Source organism: Brienomyrus brachyistius, chromosome 2, assembly GCF_023856365.1.
Source record: "Brienomyrus brachyistius isolate T26 chromosome 2, BBRACH_0.4, whole genome shotgun sequence".
Lineage (NCBI taxonomy): Eukaryota > Metazoa > Chordata > Actinopteri > Osteoglossiformes > Mormyridae > Brienomyrus > Brienomyrus brachyistius.
Genome location: NC_064534.1, coordinates 19,692,162 through 19,710,471, shown reverse-complemented (window position 1 = coordinate 19,710,471; position 18,310 = coordinate 19,692,162). Strand labels below are relative to the sequence as shown.

General features: G+C 41.3%; 1 protein-coding gene across 1 annotated transcript; it reads right to left on the bottom strand.

The window, feature by feature from the left end:
- Positions 1 to 128: 128 nt before the first annotated feature.
- LOC125718698 (1-acyl-sn-glycerol-3-phosphate acyltransferase alpha-like) lies at positions 129 to 13,804 on the bottom strand. Its single transcript, XM_048992684.1, has 6 exons — positions 13,497 to 13,804; positions 9,858 to 9,991; positions 4,342 to 4,517; positions 4,078 to 4,173; positions 2,903 to 2,975; positions 129 to 2,538 (listed from the first exon to the last, which is right to left on the bottom strand). The coding sequence occupies exons 1-6, from the start codon at positions 13,670 to 13,672 to the stop codon at positions 2,381 to 2,383; spliced, it is 813 nt and encodes a 270-aa protein (XP_048848641.1). The 5' UTR covers positions 13,673 to 13,804; the 3' UTR covers positions 129 to 2,380.
- Between the last annotated feature and the right edge of the window lie 4,506 nt (positions 13,805 to 18,310).

The window sequence follows — 18,310 nt, the reverse complement described above, 5'->3', positions numbered from 1 at the left end:
TTTTTTTTTTTTAAAATACCAAAACATATTGCCACTGAATTCATCTCATAAGAGCGGAAACTACGTCATTCCTACATTAAAACTGTCATTTAAGGCACAAGACTGGACACTGTTTAAAACAACAAAAATCAGGATCAAGGTTATATATTTGTTTACATATTCATCTCTCTAAACCAACTCCAGTCCCTCCTCTGAGCCCATCAGTACCAGAGGACATCAAGTTGACTATTTATGTATTTAAGTTAATATTTAGAATGCTTGTATAGATTTGATACATACACAGGTAGTTCTTTACATAATTAAATTCATTTTCCAAAAAAAGGCTGGTCTGTTTTAAAAAATATGTCGGGTTGTTTTGACAGTTTCCCAACAATACACATACAACATACTCAAACACACCCAATTCTCACTTGCATGTACAACAAAAAATATTTCATTTGAAAGCATTTAAACGAAAAAAAAAAATAATGCATTTTGACTTTTGATTAAATATGACACCTGTACAAATTAATTTTACCTCTTTATATCTAAAAGACAATTTAACACAAATGCATAAATCAATATATCACCACAGAACAGGCAACAGAATGGATTCAAGCCAAGTGTAATTTGGGAATTATCCAGCAGGGGTCGGTCAGTAGCACGAAACACAACCCCTAGTAACTTCCACTGTAAACGGGTTAGTAGCGGTCAAGTTCATTTGCAAAGATTTATCGAAGAGAAAAAAAAAAAACGAACGAACCTTTATACTGTATATTCAAACTGCCGGACGTCACCATGTCGCTCATTTTAATGCAGTTTCAGGCTAGAAGACTGGAGCTGAAAGCATGCCTGCTTATAAGGGCAGCCAAAGTCATATCACACATATGCTGATGAGCTTTATATACACGCATTTGTTCTCTCTTGCACGATAAACAAATGTCTTTAAATGAAGAGTAGTGCTTCGCATAACCATTTCTAGATGACTATTGTGCTTATTAGTAATACGTTTTTACACATGGTTTTAACATGTTTTCAAAATGCGATAAGTCACAAGTACTAAGGAATCGGTAGCATGCCTCAGTGAGCAGCATTGGTTTCTCAGTCAGTGCGGCGTATGACGTGAAGCCCTCACATAGCAGCTAGGAATGCAGACTGTGTGTAGGGCTTGTAAAGGGTCACTGTCATTGTTTCTCTGTGACATCATCATCGTGTGCATGGCACACTGCTCACCATGCATACAAGAGACAGAGAGGCCTAGTAACATATTTCAAAGAGAACAGACATCACTCCTGTGCACCACTAAGAACCCCCAACCTAATACTGAAGATTTTTAATATGATTTTTGGTTTGATTTTTTTTTACCCCCTTGCCATAGGGAAATTCCTGACTGTGAAAAGATCAGTTTATTAGAAATAGAAAAACTATTTCTGTGTTCTTGATGGAATGTCCTGGACAATAAAAAGCTGGACAATGGTCTTGGACCTTAGAATAACATCTACACTGGATGCTGTAAATATCTGTAGCGTTACTGAGTTTTACACGACTCTCCAGGGCACAGAATTATTAGGAGAGGATGTTGAGTTACACAGGGTGGAATACAGGCCTTTGATTATACAGGCGAGTGACGTAGAGAGCTGGAAAGCACATGAGAATGGCAGACAGAGGGTGGAAAGACGTACCGCAACGCTGGAATAAAGTTATAACCCTTTTCCATAGCAATAATCACTGTGTAAGCTGTTAGGCAACTGGGTATGGAAGTTGGGAAGACAAGAGAGGAGAATAAAGGACAAGAAGGGGTTAAATAGGTAACTGAACAGAAAGGGAAAAAAAAAAAAAACAAAGTTCCACTTCACGAATACACACATACATAAACATCAAAACAGACAAAGGGGATTTGGGGTAAGATGAAGTCACAAAGAGGAGAGAGAAGGCAAAAAGAAAATAAAAAAAATCACCAAGGAGCAAGCCATCGGAAGGCATGCACGATGAATGTGCTTCTATAACAGGCTCTGTCATCAGGACTACAGTACAAAGTCCACGGGACTCAGCCAGGCCCAGCTGGGAATGAGCAGCTGAAACCCACACCGCGTGTCAAAAGTACTAACCAGTTAGGTTAGCAGAGGCTGAGCTCAGGCGTTTAACTGACACTCCACCCAAAAGCCTGAGACAGGCTCCAACTCCTCCTTCTCTTCTAATGTTCTCCAGAGGTGGCTGGAAGCCACCAGGGAAGCCTGTAAGGGAGCATGCTCGCCTTCCCCCAGCTCGCCACGCCCACAGCTTAAAGACGAATGAGACAAGCATGCTGTGTATAGCTGCTACCACCGCGACCATGTGGATCCCGGATGGATGGATGGATGGACGGGCGAGCAGGCGGGGTCTGCCGCCAGCCGGGGCCCGCCTAATGGCTAGAGGGTCCATTGCTGTGAGCGGTTATGTCGGAGATCTCCATGAACGCAGAGCGCATGATCTTGTAAGATTTGTCCGAAAGCGCGGAGATGTCGTCCGTGGTCATGCCCTTGGTCTCAATCTTTGGGAGGATCTTCAGGTTTATCGTTCCTGGAGGGAGGCAGTGGAGAGGCAGGCAGAACTTAGAGATCTGGAGACGTTTGTAAGCTTTGACCACCACACTGTAAGGAGAGACACTCCAGCACAGTCTGACTAAGCATTTCTTATTGAATATCTAGAGTAAGTGGTTCGCTTGCCAGTTTTCGATTTATATAAGAGTGATTAGAATACCTAAAGCAGTGTCTCACCTGCTTTCTCTCTTTACCAAAGTATCACGCCCACAATGCAGACTGTCTCTTCCCGTTATCAGGCCATTTTAAAATCTGGAATCTACTCTGGACCATATTTCCAAACAGAAGACACCAGGATTTAAAAAAAAATTGACATGATCAAAAGATTTTGAGTGATGCATTACCAGATCGGAACTGCTTTTCTTTGCGCAAGTAGAAGTTACTGTAGGAGGAGAAGACGACTGGAATGATGGGAACCTGAAAAGCAAGATGGGGAGTTAGCAGAAACGCATGAGACTGCCCGCAGAAGCAATGGGGGGGAAACTGAGAGCAACAGTCAGCAGGCAGGGCTGTGTTTGGACAAATGGTTCTTTGCTAAAAGGACCATAGAAAGGACCCACTGTGCAGGGAAGGGGGATTGCAGACCAAGCCTGTAAATATGTGTATAGCTATGTGGATGGCTAATAATAGTATATGAACTGGTCTTGTGCAAAGTCAGACACTGGGTCACTGGGGGAAACATTTGGTTCCTGGTGAGCATCCAGGGAATGTGCGTTGTTCTGTGGTGACCAGCACAGCTAGCTCCAGTGCTAAGGCAACCAAAGCACATTTATGCCCCGGCCCTAAGGCAACCAAAGCACATTTATGCCCCGGCCCTAAGGCAACCAAAGCACATTTATGCCCCGGCACTAGGGCAGCCCAAGCACAGTTAGTCCCGGCACTAGGGCAGCCCAAGCACAGTTAGTCCCGGCACTAGGGCAGCCCAAGCACAGTTAGTCCCGGCACTAGGGCAGCCCAAGCACAGTTAGTCCCGGCACTAGGGCAGCCCAAGCACAGTTAGTCCCGGCACTAGGGCAGCCCAGGCACAGTTAGTCCCGGCACTAAGGCATGCTAAGAGTGAGGTAGAAGTGAGGGAACACCATATTTTCTTCAACAAATTATACAAATATCTTGGGGGCACATAGGCCAACAGCAATAGCTACCCTCATTATTCGTATGGTCAGGATTAATAGCAGTCCACTCTGCCAGTCATGAGTCAGTGACCGGTTTTCTAAAACAAAAACACCTTCATAAAAATTTAAATTGTTGTTTTAAATTAAACCGCTTAAAACTATGCATAACCAATTCCTTGAATATAAATTTACACAAATGGGTCTGCTTCACACCACCCAGCACAACTTAATTTGCGTAATAAGGTAAGGAAAGCCTACAGGCACTCTCCCCCAGGAATACATTACAGCCAAACCAAAACACAGCAAAGGCAGGAAGCCTCATTTAAAGTATGACACCTCACAGGCAAGGTAAAGAGAAGATGAGCCGGGTAGCAATGCGAGGCGTTTCCCTAAGTCCACAATCTCACCTGCCCCTGCACTGCCAGGTGGAATGCACCCTTCTTGAAGGGCAGTAGGTCACCCTTCTGGTTCCGTGTGCCTTCGGGGAAGACCCACAGACGGATCTGCAATGCGAGTCGGGATACAGGAAATGGAGTGGCACATCAAGGTCACTCTCTGCGGAAAGTATGCCAACAAGCTCCCCGTGGCTTTCTGCCACATTCTAAGTCATGCCGATGGGTAAAATCAGGCACCCGTACCCATGAAGGCTCCGAAGAGGGACGTGCACCCACCTGCTTGTCCAGCATGGTGCGGGCGGCACCGGCCATAACGCTCTTGGCGGTATCGGTCTTCTTGCGGTTGATGAAAATGATGCCCCCGAGCCAACACACAATGCCCACAGTGCCGGCGTACACAAGCTCTTTCTTGGCGATCGAGGTGCAGCGGTCTGGGAGGATCTCCATCAAGCCTGCAAGGAGGAGTCCTCGAGTTACCCCCAAGTATCCAACCCGCATTCAACCTGTCAGGTAATGAGTGCCAGACATCTTTAAATCGGCAGTCACAAGTAAAATACCACATCACAAGTCATTCTGGTAAACTGTGACAAACACTGGTTACTAGTTATTTATAAACACAATTAAAACATGAAATGAAATTATCCTTGTGAATGAGTCAATTGCACAATGAGTAGGGCTACATTGGAATGCTTCTCCTAGCCTACCCCATTTTGCTCTCCATGAGACATCCATTCAGGGGGGTGTCACAGCAGCAACCCTGGACCTGGGGGTTAAGAGCCCTGCTCAGGGGCCTACAAACATGTGACTGCTGGGACTCAAACAGGTGATCTTCCGATCACAGGCACAGAGACTTATCCACTCACTACCCCAATACAATTCCTGCTACATGCATGCATGCATACATACATACATACATGTATGCATACATTCCAGCTAACCTCCGTTTCAGAAGTGTAATCCAGGCCATTCATTACGCTTTATGTTTGCGGTGATCTTCTATCATTGCCCCCAGCAGAAATCAATTTTTCATTCATCATTTTAACATATGGGCATAAATATAGGACAGACATTAAAAGTATACATATATATACATACATACATACACATACATACATATATATACATACATACATACATATACATGCATGCATACATACATATATATACATGCATACATACATATACATACATGCATACATACATATACATGCATACACATACATATACATGCATACACATACATACATACATACATACATATACATGCATACATATATATATATATATACACATACATACATACATATACATACATACATATACGTATATATATACATAGTGCAGCCAGGTTCTAAAACGACCGTCATATATATTGCATATATATATGGCCCAGGTAAGTCAGTGGCTCTCTCAGCACTATCCAACAGGCCAGAGAGTCACGTTGACTAAATTTTAACGCGAGTGCCTGACTGATATCTAGTTTCACACTAATGAAAGCATCCAAGAATTGGGTAGAGGGGGAAGCAGAGAGAGAAAATAGAGTCAGCAATGTTTTCCCCCACCCTTCTACGTTAAAGTCATACCTTTTTGGTTATTTGACTCATGTGAGCACCATGCGAGAGCCAACAGATTCCTCTCACAGGCATTAATTAGAAATTACTGAAGCCAAAGGGCGTCTCCCTCATCATGTTTTGGCTTCTACAACATAATTAGGCAGCTAGCTTTGGTGTAGCGCCTCAGCTTTCCATTAACACCAACCCCCAGTGGAAGGAACAACTCCACTGCAGGAACTGACACTGCCAGTAAACCATTATGTCCTGCATATCAGGTACTCAAATAATAATAGGTACTACAGGCTGTATTTGTAATGCTATAACGGCAACCATAAAATGACTCCACTAAATGACTTTAACATAATTTCATCATAAGAATTCACCCATCTTCCATACAGCTTATTAGCACACGATCACAGTATTACCACATGATGTCACAATATATCAATAGATTAGCATTACAACAATGAATAACAAGAAAACAGACCTCTGACCAGTCCCATCAGCACAGAGCACCAGCCCAGCACAGCAGGGGACATTGCTGGGTCACAGTAAGAATTACGAGCCACACATTAATCACAAGGCTGCCATTTGTAATTCAGATTTAATAAAACACCTGTGGGAAGGACCGATTTTCCACCACTTAACCCCCATTCCTCCACAGCCACAGGGTTCACTTCAACACCCAATCTTCCCAGAAACCATCAGCCTTTCCACACACCCCCCCCCCCCCCCCAAAACAATATTACTAAGACCTCTTGGGAAATCCAAATATTATTTATTATTTCTGCGAATTACTTTATGTGAGTCGATATTTCATTCATTTCCATTCATCCATCTTCAACTGCACCAGAACCTGAAATAAAACCCACACCCCCTGGGGATGACAGGTTACAGTGCTACCAAATGAGCCACTGTGGCATGTTCATTCATCCATCCACCTTCTGTACCACTTACCTAGTACAGGATCACAGGAAGGCCTGGAGCCTCTCCCATGCAGCCTGGGGTACAGGGCTAGTGACACCCATAGCGGCCTGTCATTGGACACTCACATGTGGACACTCAGACGCTGGGTGATTTGGGGATGCCGATATTTTTTTTTACTGCACCAGAAAACCCACACGAACACAGGAATAACAAACACACAAACCCCACACATGTAAAGCCAGAGCTGTAAATGGAACCCGCAACCCTGGAGATGTCACGCAACTCTACTCCCCAATGTGCCACCCTAATTTCCATTCACGGGAACTGAAAAATCTCCCTGCATTCCTTCTTTTGCAGATCAACAATTGCCAATCTGGAACAAGAACATTCCAGGTTCTGCAGTCCAGCACTCGAATGAAAATGACAGGAAGCTGGTCGCCTATTTGCTCACACTAATTACTCTGAAATAGTTTTGTGCTACTTTACCTTCAAAATGACAAGATCAGAATTATTTTCATTAACACCACACGCAGAATTATTAGGCAAGTGAGTATTTTGATCTTCTCTTCCAAAACAACAGTTTCAGTCCAAACAAAGTATGCATGATGAATTTGGTCTGAGTACTTCTCATTTGGAGTAAAACATGAAACTGTAGATACTCCCCTGTGCAGAATTAAGCACATTTCTATTACAATTAAAATGAGCCAAAAAATGACCTTAGAGTGGGAAGGTGAGAGGGATGCAAAATAAATAGAAATTGCTAAACCTTTAAAACATGATCACCTCACGGTCAAGCGTTTTGTGGCTAATGGCCAAAGCAGATGGAAGAAGCATGTAAAGAGATGACAACCAAAATTAAACAGCCAAAGAAGTGTGTGAAATTAAAGGGGAGACTAGACCAGAAACCCTTTAGCATCAAATGTCACCACTTATCAAAACTACGGTCTTGGAACAGAATCTTTGGATGCAGTAAGTGCAGTGCGCTGTGTGAACCTGCTAAAGACGCAAAGACTCAAACACATCCTCAACTCAATAAGGCACACAAAAAAAAAAAAAAAAAAAGTAAAATTTTCTTTAAGTAAACTTACTTGGAGCACAAGAAAACTTCTGAATTCACTCTTATGACTGCCAGACGTTTGCTAAAAATTATCTCCAGGAATAGTACTTGACTAAATAATTCTGCACACAATGTACACTTTCAATGAAGGGGTATGTACAATTATAACTCATTAAAGCAGCATCAAGAGAAATTCTGACAGTACTTAGAGTAATAATGCAGAGGAAGGATGTGCACAATAAATTACATGTTTAATGAATGCAATCTGTATTTTAGGGGTGTAATGAATCCGAGAGCCAACAAACAATCCTGGACTTATCAACTTCTCTCTCTCTCTCTTATGTTGGCACAATTTATTGGGAAATCCTAGGTAATCAGCATTAGTCGTAACCAACTCAGTCACAATTAGCATAATGTTTTCATCTACTTGTGAATTTAGGTTCTGTCCGTGTCAAGTAATGCACTCATTCATGTCACTGGGTGAAGAATATGTGTACCTACTGTCTTGTGTAATAGCTCTGAGCTTTCAAAGGAAACAGATGCGTCAAGCTCTCAATACAGTAGCTCCACTGTAGACCTCCTGGTGATTGTGTAATGCCAAACCAGTGCAGCCCCATGGTGTTATGTGGGCTCACAGGGACAAAGGCCAAGGGCGAGTATTGCTTGTTATCTACAGTTAACAAGGGACTGACTACAGTTCTTGTTTATGATTCGGCATTACGCCAATACTGCCCTGTTGGAGGTCTAGGTCAAGGCTTTGCCTCAGGAGGGATTCTTCCCAATCAGCTACCTACACTATCAGGATCATAAGAGCTATCAAACGGACCACACCACCTGACCCAACCTGCTGCCAATGCAGATTTCTGGGTCACCTTGCCTTAGATGAGATCACCTGTAGGTGCTTTTCTACTGCACCAGGGGCCTAACTTTTAGTACTTTAAAAGAGTCAAAGGTGGAACCTCTGTTAGTTTTCCACTGGGGTAAAAAAAATTTCCTGGCGCAGAATGATAATATCACAATTCATAGCAGGGTGATTTGTACGGAATTCAAAAATGGCTACTGTTATAGTATAGTGTATTACAGTATATATTATAATATATTATAGGGCTGGGAGATATGCGATATTAATATCCACATCACGTCAAGCACGTGCAATTCTCACGTGGAGGAGGGACAAATTTCAGTAATACAGTTTTACTCTCTCAAGAAAAAAAAAAAACTTTACAAACCTAAATGATTATTCCTTTTCAAGATTATAAATCACGTTAAAAAACTTAAGCCTACCGCCACTGCTTTTGCATGAGCTCTTCATGCACTCTCCGTGACAGTCATAACTCCACAACAGCAGCAACATTTTTGATAGACTCTATTAATAAACAAGTTATATTTGGTTACAGTTTATTTTGTCTAGAAATTTCTAGTCATGCCGTCTACATCTCATTGAATCTGTTAATCCAACCAGATCTCAATTAAAGCTTAGGCCTCTTTTGTCTATGCATGCATAATTTACTTATTTTTACCATTGTTTCTAAGTTTGTAATTATGCATTTTCAAGATGCCGGTTGTATTGTGTTTACAGGGCAGGTTGCATGCATAACTAATCTACAATAAACACGTTGGCAAGTCCCACTCAAAAAACCAAAGCGCCAAAAAAGTGCCTCAACTGGTCTGGTAGTTTGGAACTGGTACTGGACCGGAAATTAATAGAAAAAAGTAAAAGTAATGTACAGATATGTTAGCACCAATAGTTTGGTGCCAGGTGCAGTGGAAAATTGCCCTTTGAGGCATCACACCTAAAAGTTGGCAAGGACACCAGGAGAGCACTATGTACACATTTGAGCAAGCTGAACCAATGACCCTGGAGATCAGATGGAATTGTGGTGGGCGTGCATATTAGAAGAGATCTGTTGGCTTAATCTATCCATCCATTTTCCAAACCGCTTATCCTACTGGGTCGCGGGGGGTCCGGAGCCTATCCCGGAAGCAATGGGCACGAGGCAGGGAACAACCCTGGATGGGGGGCCAGCCCATCACAGGGCACACTCACACACCACTCACTCACACATGCACACCTACGGGCAATTTAGCAACTCCAATTAGCCTCAGCATGTTTTTGGACTGTGGGGGCAAACCGGAGAACCCGGAGAAAACCCCACGACAACATGGGGAGAACATGCAAACTCCGCACACATGTGACCCAGGCGGAGACTGTTGGCTTAATGACAGAGTTTAAAACAGAAAGATGAGGTACATACCCAAGACATCCAAGGAGCTCTGGTGATTGGAGATGATCACGTACGGACCCTCCGTCGGCAGATTCTGCAAGCCACTCACATCGATACGTAGACCCAGGAGATATTTGACATGCCACACCAAAAAGCGGATTATTCTGCCAAAAGAAACATCACAGCGCATATAGCAAGAACAATGAAAAACCTACGGACCCCACGAAGGGAAACTTTAGCTTCTCCATTCTCGTTTTGCAAAGGTCCCTTCAGAGGCTCCAAAGAAATCAAATACTGTAGTTACCAAAAATTTTTTTTTTTTAAAAAGAGTAAATGTCTTTGATCATTTCTACACATACACCTCTCATCTAATGCAGAAAAAGAAAGACTAAATAATGCCACGGCTGACAAAAATATGAAACATTATCCAAGGCAAATCCTCAATGTACTTGAAATGGACTTTTAAAATAAATTAAGAAAAAAACATTGCTAAAGCGCAGAGGCAATCTCGCTACTTCAAATGGAAGAGACTCATAATTTCAGCACTTTAATATGATGCGATATGACTTCATCATGCATATTCAGCCCCGAAAACTTCGGCTAACTCAGACAGCATAACAGAATACAGTGCGGCTTAAGTGTCGTAAGGCTGAGTAACCTTTGGACACCACACCACCGGGAACACTATCACATGCTCATTTTTACATGAATTTCTTCATCCTCCGTTACACTATATTTAGCAAAGGCCTTTGGTATCATTTTTTTTAAACAATCCCTGCCTAACACAGCCATCCAATCAGAGTTCTTGGTAAATTGCATGTCTGCTGCCTCCCATGGATCTGGTACCCCCGTCTTCCACTATGGAATAGAATCCTTTTTTTCACCATGATAGGCACTGTAAGTGCCATCGAGAGCTGATACGACAGACATTTAAATGAGAGACTGCCCCAACGTTATCTAGTGCGTTTTGTCTGGTATCACAGGGCAAAGACCACCGTATGCCTCAGCCATGGTCCGAAGGGTCCCAGGTTGCAAATTTTGGTTTTACAAGGTGGTTCGGGAAAACGCATTAATATTTCTGTTTAAGGCATTCACTGGCCAAACCACCCTGTAAAATGAAACTTCACTCTCAGGTCGCTTCTTGTGGTTACAGGGCCCTGGAACGACAGTACTTCTGTAAACCCACTAAGGCAGTAGGAGCTGTCTGCCTGGATGCCTCCCAGGACAGGTCATGATTGCCTGTTTAGGTAAACAGTAGGGCTGGGTGATATATCAAATTTTTATCTTGCATACAATATTTTTTTTTACATACGAAATAGCCTGATAACGTATCATCATATCGATTTCATTTACGCACCGTTAATGTAGACAATATGGTTTGCCGTAAAATGCAGGACAAACTGATCAGGCAGTAGCAGGAAACGTAACGCGGTGTACGTAACCTGGAAAGTGCTGTGCGTGAGCAGATGTGCAAGGTACAAATCAGGCAGGTGGTATAGATCGGATAATGACAGACACCCCCAGGAACCCATGCCCACTCACACAGCATCAAAAAGAGAGCAGATAATGAAACACACGCACCGTAAACGTGCCGCAAAAAGTGAAATGGAAAGAGAAAAGAACTATTGCAAAAAATATATATTAAAAAAATCTGCCAAAGAAAAAATCTCTCAATACATCGATCTGCAATATACATGTACTTTTGTTTACAATACGCACATTTGTTTGCAGCTACTCGTGGTCTCGGGTTGTTAGGGTTGTGGTTTAGTGTAGGATGAGGCTGTGACAGAATCCCATAAGTTACCCTAATCTGCTTTTTCTACAGTGAATAGAAGAAGAAAAAAACACTACACTTACTTCCTTAGCTAACCCAAAACTGGCACCAGGAGAGTAAAATAAGATATAAAATATAAATATAAAACCTTATCATTTAATGTTAAGACTGAGGTACATTGATATGACTTTGAGCATTGGTTAGTAAAGCACTATTTAGTCAAAACAATTACCAGTAGCTTCCAGGCATCTCAGATCACAGGTATACCCACTCATGAAATTGCTCATGTACCCACGGGGATGTGAGCTACCAAATCAGACCCACATCAGCCCCACCAAAGTACCGATGCTCTCCTCTGGCTGTGCTCCCCCACAGGGGCTTACTGTGTGTTACGGAAGCCAGGCGCTCAACACCCCGATTACTGCAGTCTGAATCTTCAATGGATTTCTCAACAGACAAATTTGGTGAAAGAAGTGTAAAACTGAAAGAACTCTTCAGTGCCAGTTCTATGGAAACTTTAGCAGAAATATCTACCATTATCTAAGGATGGTAGATAATTATGGTGGTTAGCACTGTTGCCTCACACCTCTGAGACCCGGGTTCGAGTCTCCGGGTTTGGTAATATCCAGAGGGTATCTAACCCTGGGTTACGTGTGTGGAGTTTGCATGTTCTCCCCATGTCCTCGTAGGGTTTCCTCCAGGTACTCCGCACCCCCCAAATGTGTTAATGAAACAGGTGGAATAGTCAGAACCAGCTCTCCCCTTAAGAGGTGCAAACATACCAAGAAAATATTAAAACCGAATAAATCTCTTGTGGTATCTACCTAAGCCTATCCAACTAAAAAAGTATCTGAGGTTTTGAAGGGATAAAAGTTATGATCTAGGCCTGCACGTAAATTCTACTGGGTGTTACTTACGTTGGTTTTTGCGTTACAGTACTCAAAGAACCGGTCGGATTTCATTGAAACTGAGACATTCTCCTGTATTGAAAATAATCACAGGAGATGATCACAGCTGGGCACTTCACCGACAGATACCCAGATCCGCTCGGTAAATCTCCCACAAGTACCACCCCGCCGTGTCCAGGGCGATTTCGCTGGCTTTTACATTCAGTTATTCCTTAAAGCTATCACAGAGTCAACATGGCGGGACCTGATGTGTGCACAGGCTGCATTAAGACAACACACTCTCCCTCTTAAATATTAGGATTTCACAAGCAAAAATGCTCTAGCCGATTTCGTAAGCAACAGTGTATACTTGCAGGAGAATGAGCAATGTTATTCAGCCGGATAACATGTGCTGGTTACATTGCATGATTAAAAGGAGATTTTTTTTTTTAATCCCACGTGTATACATTGAAACCAGAATCAAAGTGCTACATAACACTAATTGTCAAAGTATTACTGTTTAATTTGAAAAAAAAAGTGTGACTAAGCTGGATATTAGACTAAGTAACTTATTTATCCATTTGACAGCCGTTAACGGGCACGAAAGAGGTATACTATAAAGGTATACTACAGACAGCACGTGATATATGCATGTTTATAATTTTATAAGTCAAACGGAAGGTGTTGATTCCTGTTAAAATGGCAAATGGCGCATGTGGCCGTTCATCCCGGGAGGTTTCAGCGTTTGACCGAAGGGGGGGGGGGGTATGAGAGCCGCAAAGCTGGCACATCTGTGCCGCTAGCCATGTTAGCATCCATGCTAGGCGAGCGCGGCCGAACCGCTCACGTCTCAGCTGTGCAAGTTACTAACGGCGCCATTTACCATTTCGCCGGCAAAACCGTGACGACTTCTGAAACTCTAGCCGGCTTTAGAAGCCCGTAACATGGTCGAGTGACGATGCTCTCCCAGACCGCGGCTAGCCAGCCAGCCTCCACCACCCGACTCACCGCATGTTCTCCACGTCCCTGCCGCCGCTCTTCAGTATGCAGATCGGGATGGCGATCGTCGCCAGAATCATCATCCAGGCCACGTAGAAGCATTTCTTAAAATAAAATACAAACGTGCTGCTGGTGAATAGGAGCACCGGGATGAGCATCAGCGGTAATATCCAGAGGGTATCCATGCTGGTGATCCGCCACCGGCCGGACACACTGTTGCTGCTTGTGCGATCGGGAGCCCTGTGCACAGACTGATATCACCACTTCCTTGATTTGGCTTCCTCGCTTCGATCAAATAAACTTGAGTAACTCCCTTTGCGTGCAAGCGTACCTTTCCCCTGTAGTCTCTTGCGAAATGCAATTGCTAGTGCCACAAGGTCCGAAGTTGTCAGCGGGTCTTTCCAAATGTGACCCCAGGTTAATGCATGCAGCTTTCCCCACGCGTTTAGCCCTTATTTTCAAATAATACTACTACATACAAGTAATAATTATCAAAACTATGCTCGCTGGCCTGGCTATTTACGGCTATGACTTAGATAGTTTGACATATTTGTCCTAAGAGATAAACTCTTCCTAGATTATATAAACAGTTCCCACCTAATTAAAAACGATACAAAAATGTAGTTATTGCTGAATGGTACAGTGATGTTTTATCAATCAGCAATACAACATTTAAGATGATTAAGAGAAACGACTGCCTGTATTTCTGATAAATTAAGAGGAATTTATACTAAAGTCTGAACATTTTGCCTTGATTTTCAGGCCTATTATTTAAAAAGATATAAATACATTGTCGGGTAGCTAGAGGAAATATAACAATAACTTTGTAAACCAGTTATAAAACGCAACATTTACAAAGATACCTTTTATAGGACAGGTGATATAGAATATGAATGAATGAATGAATGAATGAATGGGAATATGTCTCAATGGCCACTCTATAGAGTTTCCTTAAATCCCACATGGCTGAGGACCTGGCACAATTCACAATTTAAGACAATGTAGCATTAACATAAAACATTCAGTGAATGCCTCTGTCCTTCTAGTTCACTAAGTACCAATCAGGACTTCATAAACAAGCAATAAATCCAGTTAAACAGCTAGTCATTGGTTCTTTTAGATCTTTACTATATTGTCTGACGATGAACCATTCAGCTGGTCTTCAGCTTCCCACAGTTTGTCTATGTCACTCAATATAGACAAAGAGGATCAAATAGCTTCTTCAAGGCCAGTTTGCTGGTCCCCCATTAGGGGTTTATAAATGTGGGAATATCAGAGGAGATAGTTTTCCAGAAAGAATTGGTACAAAGACACCGTGGGTCCATTTTAGGTCTTAGCTTCATTGCATATTGATTAAGTAGAAACTGTATACTTCATGAATACATCTATGAATCTGTAAGAGATGAAGTTGTGTAGCTGTATATTGTAGTCTAATATTTAAAAAGGGAGCTTTATAGGGAAAGCCAGGTTCAGAAGCACCCTGCTTAATTAGTATTTTGAAATCACAGTGTAGTTCATGTCTAGTTGGTCATTTTAACCATTTCTACTAAATTCTCAGGCTCACTTTACAGGAGTCATGCCCTGTGGGTTAAAACACACGTAAAATTCTATTACTAAAAATAATTAAAATAATCTTATAATCCAATAGTTTTATATCCTAAAGATCCCCCCAGGTCATTGCCCTCGTCCATTTATGCTTCTTTTGCACTTTGTCTCCCCCTATTGGTGGCGTCAAATATTTTTCTAGAGATCTTTGAATACTGCTCATATTGCTGTTATTACTATTGACAAAATGCCAGCTCGTAACTATTCAGGAATAAGAACGACTTATACTGCCAATATAGCATCTGCATCATCCATATACATGAGATATATACAGACACAGGAAGGATATCCATATTCAGATCTCAAATCATGAATCACTAATGCACAGCAATATTATTGCTTTATTTATCAAAATACATAGGAAATATCCCACAGGGATAAAAGTGTTTGCGAAATGTATCTAAGAGGCAAAAATCACCCTCAAGACTAGGAATGTACTGTAGTTATTTCTGACATCACACTGTGCCATTATATCAGTGTGAAAAGCCTTACCACCAAAAGCCAGTAAAACATCATCTGAGTTGACAAGGACACAAGTGATCGATCTTTGTATCTCCGGGGTGTCTGAAAATCTGCCAGAAGCATAACTCTCACGTTCCATCTCATGGTATCTGTAACAAATAGGCAGAAGTTATAAAAGAAGCTATTGGTACAGTGGGCATGGATCTTATAGTTCTGTAGTTAGCCTATTATGATCCTACAAGTACAGTAGTTCTGACTCAGCTCAATACTGCCAGTGTAAACCTCCAGCAATATTATCAGTATGTATCCCAGCATGCACTGAACTATGTCTTTTCAAAGCTGTGGCACAAAGAGAAATCAATGGGATTTATGGGCTGTGCTCCCTATAAACCGAAGTGCTGTGGCTTCCTTATAGCAGCTCCTGCATTTCTCAATCTGGAGTTCTAAAATGTCAAATTGCAAACGTACCTTGATGTACCAGCCTTGTCAGTGTGCTGCAATCAATGCTAATTGTTCTTTGCCATGAGGTTCCCAGAAGCACCGCGTCACCAATCTGTTAAAGCAAGGGAAGAATAACAAGTTATTTCCTTTATAAATGTCTCTGTTAGGGGCGGCGTGGTGGTGCAGTGGTTAGCACTGTTGCCTCACACCTCTGGGACCCGGGTTCGAGTCTCCGCCTGGGTCACATGTGTGTGAAGTTTGCATGCCCCCCATCCTGGGTTGTTCCCTGCCGGGATAGGCTCCGGACCCCCCGTGACCCAGTAGGAAAAAGGTTTGGAAAATGGATGGATGTCTCTGTTATTTGAAATACACTAATCAAAGAAAGTGATGAAATTATGAAGGAGGGAAAAGAACGGAAGAAACTTTGAAATTTGAAACCATATGTAATATCACTACAGTTATTTACCAATGAGGTACGACTGGTGGGAGGAGAATACATCCTTTAAGAAGTTCAGGTGTTATAATATTGATTATTTACAAAATACCACTGACATGTTCAAATATAACAAAATTATGGACCATGAAGATGCATAGGTAAAAACTGAGAGTAAAACTACACACGCACACACACACAATAATATATAAAAGGAGATTGTTCCCTTTGCAGAAACTGATTTACATAGTTTGCCTCATCTTAAAATGGACCCTGGGAGATGTGAATAAGAAGGTACACTAGAGGGCAGCTTCGTCTCAGATACAGTTTATGCTTTAACTAAATTAATCTGCAAAAGATAAATACAGCATGATACAAATATAGTTTAATTATCTTGTTTCTCATCTAATGTCTACATTATTTTTTAATGGGTGTTTATTGAAAAAAATCAGGTAGTAATATTCCTTCTCAATTTTTCTTTTCCATTTTTACACAGGCTACATGTAGTAAATGCACATTCCTGCATTTTTTTAAAGAAACAAATGTGATATCAGATCATGGTTTAGATGAGTTACTTTTTTTTGTAAATAAGCTGTTAATGAAGTCAATTAGAGCATAATTTTTTATACTACATGTTGCTAATGAAAATGCTTACTGAAAGAATGTAAAAGTTAAATAATTTTGCTAAAAGCACACTATAAGAGTATTACCGAGCTAGATCAAAATTAGCTGAAGAAGGGAGTTGGTGTTTTTATGGGCAATACAATATCCAATAACCAAACAGACATGATGCCTCATACAATTTTCATATCAATGGAGTGAAGGTTATTTTGCTGTATGCTCAATATAGGCTTACAGAATTAACTGTCAAATGATTATGCATTACGGCATTGTTTCATCTGGGATTATCTGAATATGAAATTGGCGGCGGCTCAGTCGTTCCTCCTATTGACCATAAGCTAATGATACCAGAGCTATATACAGGTTGTCAATGGCACATAACAACAAACAACAACAATAATAATAATAATAATGTAATCACATTTCAGCTAACATAAATAATAAAGAATGGCAAAATATTATTTACAATAATCATAAATCATTAATGAACAGGCCGCTAATTTATTAATCCAGTTACCTTTAGATACAACTGGTTAATTAGCCAATTACTTGAGATACATAGATCACAAATGATTGGTTCAGTATCCAGCTATTAATGATGACAGTTTGCCATCTTCCATAAACACAGCATTACAATTCTTTTTTTTAAAAAAAAAGAAAGAAAGAAAAAATAAATAAGTAGACTTTATCCAGCAAATTTGAAACACTGCATAATATTTCTAGGTTAAAATGTGCCATTATCAATAGCAACAATTAGAACAAACCATTCATTTCAATCAACAGATTAATCTGGGGTATTAAGTTCACTTAAACATTTTTTGTTAAAGCAACATTTATTAATTTAACTAATGCTTTTGTCAAAAGCGAGAAAAGTTTAGGGTCATACAGCAGACTGAGAGAGCATGTAGAGGCCCTGCAGCAGTTAAGGGCATTGCTAACGGGCCAAAACGTGACATGAGTAATTTGCTAGCTATGAGATTCAGACCTCTGAACCTTCTAGAATGTAGATTACAGCTCAGAGCTCGAACTTACTGAGTTACACAACAACACTAAAACAATTTTAGCTATTGTGAATTTATAATTATAATAAGAATTTGAGTGTCCACTATTTATATGATCCCTGGTCGTGTTATTAAATCCCTATTCTTAGTAGAGCGGCACATTATAACCTGTTTTATGTCGGCGGTCTAAAAGTGGCCGAATAACACATGCCTTCCCCTTTAATTAAAGCTACCGTTCTCTGTGATTCAAATCAACGCAA

Coding starts and splice junctions, on each gene's coding strand:
- LOC125718698 (XM_048992684.1), bottom strand. CDS start 13,672: ATGGATACCCTCTGGATATTACCGCTGATGCTCATCCCGGTGCTCCTA. Junction 9,992..13,496: donor AGGGACGTGGAGAACATGCG/GTGAGTCGGGTG, acceptor TTCTTTTGGCAG/AATAATCCGCTTTTTGGTGT. Junction 2,539..2,902: donor AGAAAAGCAGTTCCGATCTG/GTAATGCATCAC, acceptor GCCTCCCTCCAG/GAACGATAAACCTGAAGATC.